The sequence below is a fragment of the Bos grunniens genome, chromosome 3, assembly GCF_055505025.1.
Source record: "Bos grunniens cultivar Pamir isolate PY7600 chromosome 3, Bosgru_T2T1.0, whole genome shotgun sequence".
In the NCBI taxonomy this organism is placed as follows: domain Eukaryota; kingdom Metazoa; phylum Chordata; class Mammalia; order Artiodactyla; family Bovidae; genus Bos; species Bos grunniens.
Genome location: NC_141167.1, coordinates 15,917,336 through 15,933,078, shown reverse-complemented (window position 1 = coordinate 15,933,078; position 15,743 = coordinate 15,917,336). Strand labels below are relative to the sequence as shown.

General features: G+C 40.2%; 1 protein-coding gene across 25 annotated transcripts in view; it reads right to left on the bottom strand.

Annotated features, from left to right (window-relative positions):
- NFYC (nuclear transcription factor Y subunit gamma) overlaps positions 1-15,743 on the bottom strand; it is a 65,024-nt gene that overhangs the window by 34,222 nt on the left and 15,059 nt on the right. For 4 of the 25 annotated variants that reach the window (XM_086381522.1, XM_086381621.1, XM_086381538.1 and 1 more), the window contains one exon: positions 12,391-12,451. The exons of 4 other annotated variants lie outside the window; for them this stretch is intronic. Coding sequence is in view for 3 of the 21 variants with exons in the window: in XM_086381487.1 (XP_086237613.1) it covers positions 14,407-14,479 (73 nt within the window). In the remaining 18 variants the exon portion in view is untranslated. Of the gene's footprint in view, positions 1-12,390; positions 12,452-12,648; positions 13,438-14,280; positions 14,669-14,721; positions 14,903-15,743 lie in introns of those variants that run through there. 17 more of the 25 variants (XM_086381532.1, XM_086381630.1, XM_086381546.1 and 14 more) reach the window with 13 other exon arrangements.

Here is a 15,743-nt window from a genome sequence, read left to right as displayed (position 1 = left end):
CATTCTCTCTACAAAAATCCTTTGTAATATGTCTAAACCCACATATAGCTTTCTAAAGTAACTAAAACAAAACAAATGTTGTTGGGAGATAATACCTAAATCCCTATCATCACAACAACTATTAAAGGAAAAAAGACCAGAGGAAACTCCCCTAAAATGAAGACCAATCTTTGATCAATGCTGCTCCCTATTAAAATACTAGAGCTGCCCCGTTTCAGGCAGTCAATTTTTACTTAAAAATAATGTTCTCACTATTAAATGTGAGCAAATACGCCTTAGCCCAGTTGTGACTGAAGAACAAATCTAAACACTGGTACCATCTTTCACCTTAATGCCCCTCACCATCCAACTTGCAGCCTCTAGGCATTTCAGGCTGAGAATGCCCTAACAGTTCCTATATGTCTCCAACTTAACATGTATCAAGCATCTCCCTATGTTCAAAGCACATTAACTTCTTCACTTCTTTTCTTGACTTGCATTTTGATCATGTTTGTCATTAGATAACATGATTTTTCTTTTGCCCAATTAGTAGCTCTATCACACACATTTTATGTTCCAGTACTACTCAGGTATTTACTGAAGTTAGTTCCAAACTTCTTTACTTGAACTGGCTAAAACTGTTGGGATACTATATTTCAAATGGGGAATGAAGAGACGACGAGAGATAAAGAAAGAATATTAATATGAATGAATAAGAGGAAAGCTAACTTGTGCTTGCTATTTTAGATATTCTCCCAAACTACAAAGAAAAGTGAAAACTAAATTTGAGAACTGAAATTTCTGCAACAAAACAATTCCACCAACATCAAGTTGGCTCTCATGTTTACACAGATGGACCTAAAACCATTATCAATCACAAGGGCTAAAAAGGATTTCAAACATTAAGGAGGCATATGCTTTCCACAATAAAACCAATCCTAAATTGACAATTTCAGAAGAAAAATAACACTGTTCTGGAAATCAAAAGACCTTTGTGAACTGGCCTGCTGCCGACTAGCCAGTGGCCTTGGGCCAGTCACTGCACTAAGCCACTGCAGCTGCAACGTATACTGAACACATACACCAAAGGGCAAAGGGGCGGTCTGGCATGGAAGGCCTACACTTCACTGCTTGAGGATGCAATAAATGAATGAATACAAGGCAGGGGGACTAGAGAGAAAAGAGGGTTCAACTGTCTTTATTTAAGCTCATCTAAGGTTTCTACCAAGGCACGAAAGCACTAAGCCTGGTGCCAGAAACCTTACTACTCAAGTTCTAAACATAACTGGATACCAGATGGTCATACTTACTGACAGGTTATTATACAGTACCCCACTACTGTAATAATGAATAATGCTGTCTTACTGGAGACCCCTTTCCCTAATCCTGAACGCCAAGTTCAGTGTTTGAGGGTGTGTCTGTCTTGAACTCCAAATGGCTAAGTAAGTCTGAAGCCCCTTTTCTAACTGCATACAGCAGAAACTGTGCTTTCCAAAAGACTATAGGTTGGAACTGGCTGCACAGTACTCTTCCTAAAGATCTGGTCACAAAGATACATTTTCAAACTGGCAGCAGAGACACTTCCTTCAAAAACAAAAACATGTTTCTGTTTGCCGTCTGATGCTGCTGCTGCTAAGTCGCTTCAGTCATGTCCGACTCTGTGCGACCCCATAGAAGGCAGCCCACCAGGCTCCCCTGTCCCTGAGATTCTCCAGGCAAGAACACTGGAGTGGGTTGCCATTTCCTTCTCCAATGCATGAAAGGAAAAAGTGAAAGTGAAGTCGCTCAGTTGTGTCTGACTCTTAGCGACCCCATGGACCCGTAGCCTACCAGGCTCCTCCATCCATGGGACTTTCCAGGCAAGAGTACTGCAGTGGGGTGCCATTGCCTTCTCCAACAACATACTCTTTCAAACAAGGGAAAGATCATAATACAGTGTGTCTGGGGAAAAAAGGAAGGTAGAGCAACTTATGGTATGAAACTTAACAGGAAGGCATGACCAGAACATTAGAAAAAAACCTGTTTCTGTGGAATAGAAACGGTATGTAAACATATTACTTCACACATTTGTTTCCTCATTCCTTCACTGATGTCCAACTTACATGATATATATTATATACACAGGTATATATGATAGCAACAAAACACTATCAGTATTTTGTACGATGGAGAAAAAAGACCAACAGGTATTTTAAAGGCAAGGGCCCACAAACCACAGCCCCCAAGCCAAATTTGGCCTGCAGCCTCTTTCTGTAAATTCACTTTTACTGGAAGACTGCAGCCCCATTCATATATGTTGTCTATGGTTGTTTTCATGCGGTAACAGTAGAGTTCAAAGTGTTACAAAAGAAAGTGTATGACCAACAAGCTAAAAATATTATCTAGCTCTTTACCAAAAAAGAGGATTTGCTATCCTAACAATGGGGAAACTGAGGGCCAGAGATTGGAAAGCTTGCAGTAGATCACACAACTATTAGATGGCTTCCTCACCCATTCAATCTCCAACCCGCTCTGCGCCACAAAATATCTGTTAATCTCTCCTGACACTCCAACCTAATGAAAGTAAATACATTTCTGAAGGAAGAATGACGAGTAACTGGCTTTTTCAGACTCTGAGCCTCAAAGAAAATTCTAACACGAGCTGGAGAAAGAATAGTGCTACGTGTGCTCAGTCGTGTCCGACTCTTTGCGACCCCATGGACTGTAGCCGCCAGGCTCCTCTGTCCATAAGGATTCTCCAGGCAAGAATACTGTAGTGGGTTGCCATGTCCTCCCCCAGGGGATCTTCCCAACCCAGGGATCAAACCCAGGTCTCCAGCATTGCAGGTGGGTTCTTTACCTTCTGAGCCACCAGGGAAGTCCATAGTGCCTGCTGTCTAAGCTAAATCATATTCTAAAACAGAGTCATTTTGCTTCCTGGATTCCTTCTGAAACTCAGAAACTCTAAGAACAACCTTTCACCCAGTCTCTAGCAGGCTCCTGAGTTGATGTATGCCCAGAAGTGAAAAGCGTGATTCTGAAGAATGTTTCAAAGATACCAACTTAAGAGCTTTAGAGTTTTACATAATACTTGTTTCATACATTATCTTCAGTTGATCTTCACTCAGCTCAGTGCCAAAGATATCAGTATCATTCCAATTTTACAGATAAGAAAGCCAAGGGTTGGGTATCTTTGTGCTCAAGGTCACATGTAGTAAATGGAGAAGCTGGAAATACAAAAGCTCTAAAATTCTGTTCTCGGTTTAGCACAGCTTGTTCATTCTCACTTTATGTTGCTTTAAGGTGTGTGTGTGTATGCAAACTATTCAGAGATATGAGCAATTTCAGCTTTGATCACTGACTCAAATCCTTTACCTAAAAGATCATTTTAATCCACTTGCTCCTAAAATCTCTGTGGAAAACATGGAAGAGAAGATGCTCATGGAAGAGAAGATAGCTCACTGCTATCTCCTTCTCTTATTTCTCTGTGTCTCTTTCCTTGCTCCCTCACTCTCTTTTCTATCATTCCCTCTGGCTTGTCTCTAGGACAGTCAGTAGCACCTATGAATACTCAGCTGCAAACAGTGGGGGGCAGTAAAGTACAGGGTAAGTACATAAAGAAAATCTATTGGACCTGGAGGTTCTTGTTCTCTGGCTACTAACTGGTCACTTAACTTCTTGAGGCCTCTGGTCACCTCACAGGGCAGCTGCAGCATACAAGTGGGAAACACATGTAAGAAGGCCTTGAAAAATACCAAGCATCATGTAAATGTCATATGGCATATCAAAATCACTGCTCAGAGCTAGACAAGTCATCTATCCTGGTCTGACCAGTTTCAAACACAGTACCACACCAAAAGACCAATCTCCCTTACATACAGTAACAAGTAACCCAATTTGCTTCTTTCTCTAATTTAGACTACTTAGAATTTCCGGAGTGCAGAGTCAGATGCATAGAAACAAATGCACTGAGAAATCTTCTTCCACTTCTTTTATAAATATAAAATAACTTGAAACCCTTTAAAGTTTTAAATTCAGAATGAATGTACTAGTTCCAAACAAAGAATTCAAGATAGATATGATTAGGTACGCTCTTAACTTAAATCCTTGGGAATGTCAATGATCAGTAGCTATGCAGGCTCTCTCTCTAGACAAATCCAAAAAAACTAAAATTCTTAGAACATGTCTCCTTGGACACCTCAGACTTCATAAGCAGGGAGTATGTGGCTGTTCTGTCTTGCAAAAGGAATCTTGTTTTTTATGTTAGAAAGTGGAGGAGAGCTGGAATCTAGGCAGCATCCCATCCTATCTGGCCCCACCAACCAAGAGAAAGATTCTGTTTTGAGCTCTGAAAAGAGCCCTGGCTGCTTCTACCTCCATCTAAGATCTTGGAGTAAAGGGAACATGTTGTGAATGTAGTACTTTATGAGACTATCTAATGGATTGAAACCAACTTTTTAAAGTTTTGGGGGGACTAGCACTGCTAAGGAGCTTGCTTTCACACTACGTACAACTGTAAGAAATTAAACATACACAGTCACCGATCAGTGATCACTACATTTTTTTCTCCCCAAGAAACCATTCCTGACACCCAATAAAATCTATTTCTATAATTAGCGTATTCACTTTCTTCAGGCACATTACTATTATTAGGTACATTATTTTTTAAGCCTAAAATTTTCGTGCTCCTATTTTCTCCCCTGTTCTTATTTAATTATCTTTGTTTCTGGCACATCCTCAAGGAAAACATGGCTTGGACATAGTGGGGACTCAACACACATCTACTAATGAACAAACACAAGCTCCTCAAGAACTATTTTAAGACCCCAGACACCTTCACTCTGGGTTCTTTTCTTTGAAATGTGCATATGGGGAAATCCCTTTTCAAGTACCTAAGCTCAGCTGTGCAATAACTGTTGTGTAGTAATACAATGGAAAAGTAAAAAAAACAGTGGGGATGGGAAGAAACCTGTTCTACTTTAGAAAATGTTAACACAAAATGTTCATAATTATCTAATCATAGACTCCACTGAAAAATGGAAGATTGTGCTGGTGAATTAATCTATCTAAAAACTGGAGAATTCTCGATAAAAAACTCGGAGGGCATTAGAAGAGTGTCAATAAGAGCTTGGCTTTATTGATTTAGCTACATGATTCCGCTGATTCACAGACACTAAATTCTGCCCTCTGCTTAGTGTCTTTTAGCACTGATTTGAAAGTTAGAAGCAAGCAAGCAAGGGCACGAGAATAAACAAATCCTCCAAGTCAACCAAACGCTAAATCTCCCACCTCTGTGTATACAGCTGTCAGGAACAGAGAATGTAAAGACCACTTCAAAGAATGCAAAGCAACGGAGATGGTTATGCTAATCCTTTGCATTTGTACATGCTTTACACTTTGTAAAGTAGCTTTCCTCCTTTAGTTATCTCATTTATTCTTCACTACAAACACAAATACTAATGTTCCCATCTGACAGATAAAGATACTTAATCCAGAAGACTGAGGGGCATGTCTTAGGTTACAGGGCAAGTATATGGCAAAGCCAGAACCACGACCCATATGCCCTTATTCTCAGTTCTGTGCTCTTTCACAGCACGCTCTCCTCCCGCTTTAGCACTGGTAACTCAGCAAAGGACCGAACACTTGAGAACCTAGGGATCTTCTCAGCCTGGAACATAAATCCATCAAGCCCTTTATCTTTGTTTTCCTGATCATCCTCCTGGAGAACATACCCCCAAAAGCTAACATGTCACATTCTTATATATTTCAGAGTAGAAAGTTTAAGGTTTTCAAGCTTGTTAAAGCTGCAGTTGCCCATAAGGACGAGGACTTGGGACTATCTGGTCACCAACCAAGAGTAGACATTAAAAGGTCCAGTAGATCAAGTTCACTCTCTGGGGGCCTGATGATGAGAAGTCACTACCTTTTCACTGTGGTTGAGAGGGACAGCCTTAGCCTAGCCCCCACTTACTGAAGCCACTTCCACTGCTGCACATTCTGAGGAGGAATCACCTGCCACAGCCACACTGTGAACACAGTGGCAATGTTATTTTAATTATGTGGCCTTTCCGCTTAGAACCAAAATCCCTGTTCTAACTACCTTAACAGGGATAAAACGAAGATTATGAATCGCAGCTAGGAAATACAAGCAGCTGATTATTTAAGAACACAATGACTCATCTAAAAACACTCATCTCTGTGGTTCAAGGTAAGAACTCAAATGAGGTGCCCAATACATACCACAAGTGTACGTTTGCACATCTAAGGAACACTAGAGAACAACTAACACAATTCTAACCTTGTATCCATTTGGAAATCCTTCATCTATTTCTCTGATCTTAGTAAATTTAGATAATTCCCCAACATAATGGTAGTATTCATACTAGTATGCTACCTATTTGCACTACGTTTCATTCTGAAAAGAAAGAGTTGTGTTCATCTATCTTGTTTGACAAAAACTTTAAAAATCACTCCATTAACTGTAAAGGACTATGTTTCATGCAAACATATTACGTTACTTAACTACCTTCAAGGGTAGCGTTATGAACATCTTGCCTGTTAATTACCAGAAGAGAAATAATCATGGAGTTCAGGATATAAACAACGAAGATGGCTGGAAACTTATCACTATTCCTCTAATGAAAAAGTTCTTATTGCCTCTGTTAGACTGAGGATAGTTACAACATACCTAGCCTAGAAATCTGCTTAATCCTACAGATGAGGCTATCCTATTCCTGGTAATTTATTATGTGTGCTGCTCTTCAGTGTTATCATGACCATGTGGATATAAATTACTTGCTAAGTAAATGTTGCCAGATTCCTACTTGTGTATTTATGGTTGGCTTCATGCAGAACGCTGCCATTGGAGGCTTTACAAAGCTAACAGTGATAAGATTAGGTGGACGCAACTTAGGGAAAAGTCTTTGCACTGGATGGAGATGTGTGTGTATATTTAAGAGCTTAAACAAGAAAGCCTGAGGTTATGCATCCACACACATATACATAAACATATACATAACTAATTTCAAAGAGCTACTGCATAACTTTTCAAGGAAAACACTTGTACTTTTTCAGAAAAAGTGAAGGCCACATCATAGGGCAGTATTTCTAATCTTCATATCGAGGCACACACTGAAAATGTTAGTATTACCTTTCTTAATATTTAACCTATGTGAAAAGCTGACTCATTGGGAAAGACCCTGATGCTGGGAGGGATTGGGGGCAGGAGGAGAAGGGGACGAGAGAGGATGAGATGGCTGGATGGCATCACCTACTCGATGGACATGAGTTTGAGTGAACTCCGGGAGTTGGTGATGGACAGGGAGGCCTGGAGTGCTGTGACTCATGGGGTCTCAAAGAGTCGGACATGACTGAGCGACTGAACTGAACTGATGGGATAATACTGATGCCCTTGCTCACTTTAACCTATGACAAGATCGTGTATCATGCATGGCACTCCACCATGCTCATTTCTAGACGTCTCAACTTCAGGGTCCAGCCTTTTCTGTGTTTCCGTCATGGACACGAAGCTTTATTCTTCTGGTCCTCTGTCCATCTTCTCCCTTGATTTCCCATCCATTCCCCAGGTTCAGTTATGATCTTGATGAGCTTAAATTCCAAACATATTTTACCAATTCTGGTATTTCTCCAAAGCTCCAGTCCTGCTTGCTAAACATCTCCAACTGGAAAGCCACCCAGAACTCTAACTCCTTTTGTCTAAAGTTACATCTATCTTCTTCTTTCCCCAAACCTGCTCCTTCTAACTTTTCTATTTCCATCCTCCAGTCTCCCAGGCTTGAAATCTGAGTCATCCTAGATTCTGTTCAATTCTAATCAACTGGTAAACTCTGTAATAACAGTGTCCATCTCCTGACCTTTCTTCATATTGCCACTATGTCTGCTCAGGTTCTCATCTCTTTCATGTAATAACAAAAATGATGGATAACAGCTAATGCTACTCATGTAGGACTGTGTGCCAAGTATGCTTCTAAGCCTTTTACACTGCTCTTTTACCCTCACAATAATCCTATGGGTTGTGAACCTAGTATGTGAAGTCACTGCATAATGTTTACTATTTCTAGGATCCTCTGGTCATTTCTACAGTTATATTCAATGAATATTATAAAAGCACAGCTCTGATAATGTTATATGAACCTATCACCCAACATTTCCAATGGTTTACCATTATTAAGGAGAGACAGTTCAAATTTCTTAGCTTGGCAGTCAAGGCCCTCCAATATCTGACCCCAACTCACTTCTGAGATTTCTTTCTTTTGCTACTCCCTCAGGACTTCCCAGGTGGCGTGAGTGGTAAAAAATTTGCCTGCCAATGGAGGAGACATAAGAGACATGAGTTCAAGCCCTGGGTCGGGAAGATCCCCTGGAGTAGGGCACAGCAACCCACTCCAGGAGCTTGGCAGGCTACAGTCCATAGGGTCGCAAAGAGTCGGACACGACGGAAGCGACTTGGGACGGACGGACCTATCCCTGACTCACACCCTTAGGCACTATGCAGACTAGACCACTCACTGCTCTCAGCCCACACTACACCTTTTGAATCATGATGCTGCTCCTCCTGCTCCCCATGCCCGAAGTGCTCATGCCCCTACCTCCAAGTCCAACACCCAGTTAAAATGCCTTCCCTCATTCCTAAGCCAGAGGGTCTCCCCTTCTCTGAATTCTGTGCCTTTTGCTTATACTTTCCATATCAGTTTAATACATTTGATATACATCATCTGTCTCCCCTACCAGACTGTTAGATCCTGTAGCATTACAACAATTACAGTATACACCAATTTTATCTATATACATTTTTTTGAAATCTCCACATAAATGAGACATGCATGCAGGTGAATTAGTGAAAGAAGTATAAAACATTCAATTTTAGTATTTTCTCACAGGGGCTTCCCCAGTGGCTCAAGTGGTAAAGAATCCGCCTGCAGTGTGGGAGACACAGGAGATGCAGGTTCGATCCCTGGATCGGGAAGATCCCCTGGGGAAGGGAATGGCAACCCACATCAGTATCCTTGCCTGACGAATTCCCTGGACAGAGGGGCCTGGTGGGCTATGGTCTATAGGGTCACAAAGAGCCAGACATGACTGAACTACTAACACAAATACACACAAGAACTATATAGCGTAGGTAGATAAAGGAAAAACTAATTGTGTCTGGATATTTCCAGTTAAGCAGGTCTTCTCTTTAGTTTTCTGTATAACTGAAACTATGGAGACTGACCAAAATGACAGAACTTCCAAGAAAAAAGGATAACCAAGCGAATCAGCACTGTTGTTTGCTGTGGTTATTTTTATATATCCTTTCTTCCTCTGAACTAAGGAACACAAGGTCACAAGCTATGTTATGCCACTTTAAAGTTAAACATTTACAAGATTTTTTTTCCCTTTAGTTCTGCTTTTACACTAGAATTTACCTTCATTTCTTATCCTTCAGTTGCACCTTTTCACTGCAGGATAGAGTTGTAACTTAGTTTATAGTAAATACTCTTACAGAAAAACTTTGGCCAACTACTGAACAGTGGAGTCTGGCTTTTCGATGCCAAGGAGAGAGACAGGAAGATATGGGTGATAAAGCAAATAGAATCTAAGTTCTAAAGAGCCAAGCCCAACAGAGGTAGCAGAAAGAGCCAATTACAAAGAAAACTAAGCAGACGTGAAGTAGATATCATCCAGCTGTGTCTACTGTAATTTTCAGTCACAGTATACCTCAAGACTTAAATAGAACGAGTTACATTATTCAAGCTCTTCTTCTTTCAATAAACTATATCTTTTGTTCAAATATATGAAGGTAGTTAAAAGAAATGCAGCCACAAAAGGGAAAAATTAAAAATTTTCAAGTACATTATGGTCTACCAGAGAATATGCAAAATAAAATAAAAACAAAAATCAAACCTACAACTACCCAAACACACATATGCAGATATACAATACTAATTTCGCTGGCAGTAATGATTAAAGTTGGCATAGTTAAAATGTTCCTTTGAAAGTATATACACAATGATTTCTATTCAGTCTTGGTAAATGCTTAAAAAGATCCTGGGATCTTTGTTTATTACCTACTGGTTGGCTTTAAGGAACCACTTGAAGAACCAGGCCCAAACTTGTTTGGGAATTAGCATGTTCCTGAGCTGTGTTAACAGCAACAACAGAACTGGCTGCGTGCAGGCGTTGTTCGTGTGCCGTTACTCCTTGCAGTGAAAGGGATGCATCAAAGAGACCCTGCTCTCCGGGACAGTTCAACCAGGTGGGCACCATTAGCTTCCTAGCTGATTCTCAGCTTTCTGAATAAGCAACTAACTGAGGCCAGAGATCTTCAGATCCCAAAAACGACAGTAAGTCTGCTGCCACAGCAGACTTTCTTAACCGACAGACTCCACATGAAGACTTCTGAACGTCTTCCATGGCCCACTTGCTCTCTGTCCCTTCTGTATTCATATAGCAAACCTGTACAGATGTACCAAAAAGGAAGACAAATAGGAAACACAGTAAGCAAAAACAACCTAGAGGAATAAAAGAAACATTGAACGAACTGAGCTGGAGTTCAATCTCTGACCACTTACGAAAAGGCTGGAAGACCAAGACAACTAACCTCTCTGGGCCTCAACTTCCCCACTTCACAAGAAGGGAATCAGGCTAGATCCCTAAATAATTTTCACTGGGCTAACTTAACAGTATACACACTCTGTATGCATACTTCATTGGCATTAGGGACAGGCAAAAATAACGTCTTTCATGAAGAAGACCATGTACAAATGATTAGCTTTAAAAGTGCCTTTTGGGTTACTGGAGCCTCCACAAAAGTAAACTGCTTCTTTAAAAGGAGATCCCTGTCTTCTTTTAGAAACAAAATGTTCCCAGTGACCATGACTGCTGTCTTCAAACATACACATCCCTGAAACTAGAATTTTATTTGTAGAGGCCAATGCCAATTTTGCCAAACCTTATTTCATAAAAATGACTCTTTCAGCGCACAGAAAGGAGGTAGACATCAATGCTGACTGACCATGCCTGAGAGGAAATGACTTAATAGAACCGGAAATCAAATAGATTATAAAATATCCACTACCACCACCACCCGGGTCGGGGGGGGGACCCTAAAAATAGATGACACCAGGCATGTAAAATGGGTAAGAAAGAAAACCCCATGAGTTCCCACAATTTACCTTGGGAATATATCTTACAATAGGTATTAACTGTGAGAAATTTATTCCCGCATTTATATTTTGATAAGACCAAGTATTTTTTAAGTCTTCATCCGAATATTCACTAGCTTACAAGTTTGAAAACTGACATAAAAGAGATCATATGACCACTAAGCAAATGAAAAGTGGCTCCCGTTTACTTTATAAATATTTGGTGCACAAACTAAAAATGTAACCCCTTCCTGTTAAACATCTGCAACTATTACAACTTACCTGCATTATACTGCAAATCTTAGTATACAATCAGAACAGGTTCCCGGTGTTTATTCTGAGAGGTCCCTAAATCTAACAAGGGTTTTTAAAAAATCAGTGTTCTCATTTCACCTTGCTCTAAGAGATCCTTGATTTTTGACTAAAGGGTTAAGATTCTTCCATAGGAATCTTGGTAAAGGAATGTTTGATGGTCTCAAAGTCTGCATCACATGGGGTTCTATAAGCATAAACAGGAATATGCAGGTGAAGGCATGTGAAGCCAGTTTAAAAAGAGATGTGTCAGGTTTAAACAAACTCTGTTTAAACATATTAAAATAATAGCATTTTCTTTGATGCCACATCTATCTCCATAAGCATTTAACCCATAATTTGGATTAGTAACAACCAACGTTTACACAGCACTTCACAGTTTACAAAGCACTCTGACATACATGATCTTATTTGAGACTCACCACTAAATAGGAAGGCGCTATTTTTAGGTTCCATTTTTACATGTGAGGAAGCTGACACTAAATGGCTGACTTGCCCAAGCTCACAAAGCTGGTGATAGCAGAACACACCATCTCCTGCTGTGCTACTGCGCCATGCAGCCTCAGATACCATCATCAGAGCTAATAAATGTCCAAACCTCAGAGCCCATGTAAGCCTCTCCTCCACACATGCACCCACCCACCAGCCTAAGTTATAGTTAGCTCTGGGTCTCTGCGTCTTATGGAAGTAGAGTTTTCTTCATTTCTCTGGGAAACATTTATCTGGCTCAAGTGTTAAATGAGATCATATTAACACCATTCAATATATACCGGAAAATATCTTAGTCACCAGGGGCTCTGCACAGGCATGTCTATGTGCGCCTTCTCAGGCAGTAGGTCAGATTCTCAGGGACCATGACCCTAAAAAGGTTAAGGACCCAGGCTAGAGGTAGCAGCTTTCCAAGAAGCTAAATCCACAAAGTTCTTAAGTTAAAAAAGAGTTTTACCTAGGCCTCATACTGTGAGCCACTTACCTTCTGCCTCCCCAGCTCCGGGCCTTCTCCCAGGACCAGCAGGGTCATTCAGTATCTACAACTGTTTTTTAAATCCCGTATTAAAAAACGGAGTAACTGGTAACATATAAATCAATAACTTGTAAAAAAACAAATTTAAACTACAATAATAATCTATTAAAAAGTAATCTTTAACATGTACTCCTTTCTCTTAGGACTTAACTTCTCAGAATGACCATTTGCCTTTTTCTTTTCCGTAAAGAAGGACTGTTTTCTTACCATAAGCATTCCAATTTCCCAAAAGAAGTTTCACAAACATAACTACTTTGAACTCCTGAAATACCATTCTTCACTAAGAATCCTCTAGATTACATAGAAGACAAGGTAGCATGCAAGGAATTCTGAATGTTAGGCAGTTCACTCAACCATCATACCAGAAGGATTTAAAATTTTTTTGCTGGGGGGAGGGAATGAAGAAGAGCGCGAGAGAAAAATGAACGCAGCCTCACTGCTGTATTGCTTGGAAACTCCTAATCTGAATCTATAACATAACCCTACTAACCACTGGACTTGAACATCAGAAGTACAGCTTCTTTTCATCTTAAATAGAAGCTTTTCAGTCCAAAATCTGCATAAACAAACTTTGTCCTTCAATCTTTCAACTCCTCGGCAGTTTTTCAAGGTCACTTTTCCGAGCAACGACAGAGGCCTGTATTTAGCAACTTTGACTGCTATATCACTCCAATTCCAAGAACCCAAAATCTAAACCCCCATCGATTCTCTCAGGTAAATCCTTTACTCAAGGGGAAGGCAAACTAACAGCCTCCAAACTTCTCGGACAGGGCCTGCTCCTTTTCCCTCCCCAGAGGCTGAGCGCTGCCGGTCCACTGCTCCATGCTAAGTCTGCTGCAGAAATGTTCCAATGACCTTCATTCCATGTTTGCAAACAGAAAGAAAACAAAGAATTGCTTTTTGGAATCAAGTGTCTTATGGATCTTAGTACATGAGATGGAAGATTTCACTAGTCACAAGAACAGGCTGGTTACCGATTAGCCAGCAACCTACATTAGTTTCATATCCCTAAAGGGGGGGTGGGGGGGAACCAAGGGCAAAAGACAGGGTGCCTATACACTTTACTTTCCTATTCACAAACTGTAGGTAAAATTAGGATTTTAAAGACTTCATATAGAAAATGTAAAGCATTTTGCTCACATCATTTTAAGGAACCAAATCAACACCTAACAAAATGTGTGAAACTGGTGGAAAAAGATTTGTTCTTGTCACTGCCAATATAGTGGAGATGTTTCTAACTGGTATTCTAAGCTAAAATGTGCATTTTAAAACAAAGGCTGTTCATTAACTGGTACTTACTAGAATGCAGAAGCAGACAGGTAAATCAAGAAAGTTATGGGAGAATTTCACATTGGCATGTGGGCCTTTACCATTAGAACCTGCATCCCAGTGCAAATCATATTTTCACACAAATTTAGAACAGCAATGGTGCTACTTCCACCTCTGAAAACACAAATGTCAACAAAGTGCATGGAAACAGAAAAAGTCTCACAACAACTCAGCTCATTCTATAGGAAAGGTTCAGTGCACTTGAACAAAGGAAAATTATTTGGAAAACAGTTAAGTTTACCGAAAGCAAAGAGAAAGTGCTTTGCTTCTGTGTGCCCCGGAAAAATGATTAGCCTTCCTTCATGTACCTGCTCTAGTCAATACTCAACTAGGAAAAGAAATCCTAGCTGAAGGGCATGCAAAATCTAAACAGAGCAAGGTATTCTAGGTGCACCAAAAGGTATGCATGGAATGTAAAGTGGCCATTTTCTGAAACAGTGCAACTTGTCTACACTCTCTGAAGCTTAACAGTTTCTACCATTTTAACACAAAACAAAGAATTAAACTTACCGGGAACTGCATTAATTTTACATGTAGTTATTTATATCTCCTCGGACAGGGAGAATTTAAGTCACTCCTATCCCTCCCCCCCACAAAAGGACGGAGGAAACAAAAGGCAGCAGGAGATGCAGAAACCTGAGTCTGGAATGTCCACTCCAGTGAAAGCCCGAACAGCTGTCCCCCCACCCCCCAGCAAACTATTCGCCATTTTTCTTTGTCTTTCAGCTGACCCCTGCCTCAGTGAAAAACTCCGAGGCTCCAATGAAGCCCTGCAGCCTCCTTCCACTTTAACAGTCAAAGGCATTCAATCTAGCATGCTATTTGACACCAAACCTTGCCTCCAGAGTAGTCCCATTGGTTGAGCTGCTTTATCAGCTAAGAACACAAAGCCATGATTGGCTGCTCACGTCATCAGTTACCTCCTTTGCACACTTCCTGTTTTAAAGTTACCTTGAGAAGCAGAACAGGGGTCAGATCCAGACTTCAAACTACAAGGAACTTAAGGCTTCAAAATGCCTGGCAAATGCACACAGCAGATGCACTAGGGCCACATGTGCTTCCAAAACAGAAGATTCTGAAATTTTAGAAGTGTTCTTAAAATCACCCGAAAGGGCTGTTACAGTTCCCACCCAAAGGATTTCTTATTGGCTGTCAGAGTTCCATTTTAAAAAAATTTAAGGTAATTTAACTGCTTCTGATTGGCCATCAAAGATGTCTGTAAGATACTGCTACAGGATCCTATGGCAGTAAACCAGAAAAGCAATGTGCACAAGGTTGGAAAGTTGTGGCTTAACTATCTTCAGCTTTCTGTTGAGCATTAACAGAAGAAGAAAAAAAAACTGGGTGGGCTAAATCCAATGGCTCCAAAGAAAATACAGCTTCTTTAAAGTAACAAAGAGTGATACCAATGGTCATACAACAGTCTGCAAGATTTCCAAAAAGGCATCTGTCATTATGTCCCTGGTAATTTCAAAAACACACATTTCATTATTTTGAAATATAAACGAATCTAAGTAGAAAAATTCTGTGATAGTGTATGAAGTTAGTGGCAGGTACAGTGGTATTTTCAGAAAGTCCACCAGGAACCCAAGAGGAAAATATAATGATAAAGGGGGGGAAAACTGGCAAAGAGTGAACATTAGTGAATATACTATTTAAAACAATATAGTTTGATGGGTTAACTAATTTATTTAGGGTGGTTACAAAATATTGCTGATTAGCTTTCAATATAACAGAATTTTAATATCAAGAGGATTAACTTTTCTACCACATTTTTAAGAATAAGCAGCAGGGCTGATGAATTTTAAGTATCGTGGTTACTGAAGACATTTAGGGTACTAAAGTTTACCAGTGGTGGTCAAAGACTTGTTATGGATTACGTGCCCAACTGTTTACGTTTTAAGAGAAGCCTCCTAATACAGTGAAAATCAGTTAAAAATTTTTTTAAAAAGTATTCAAATAGAAACATCTCA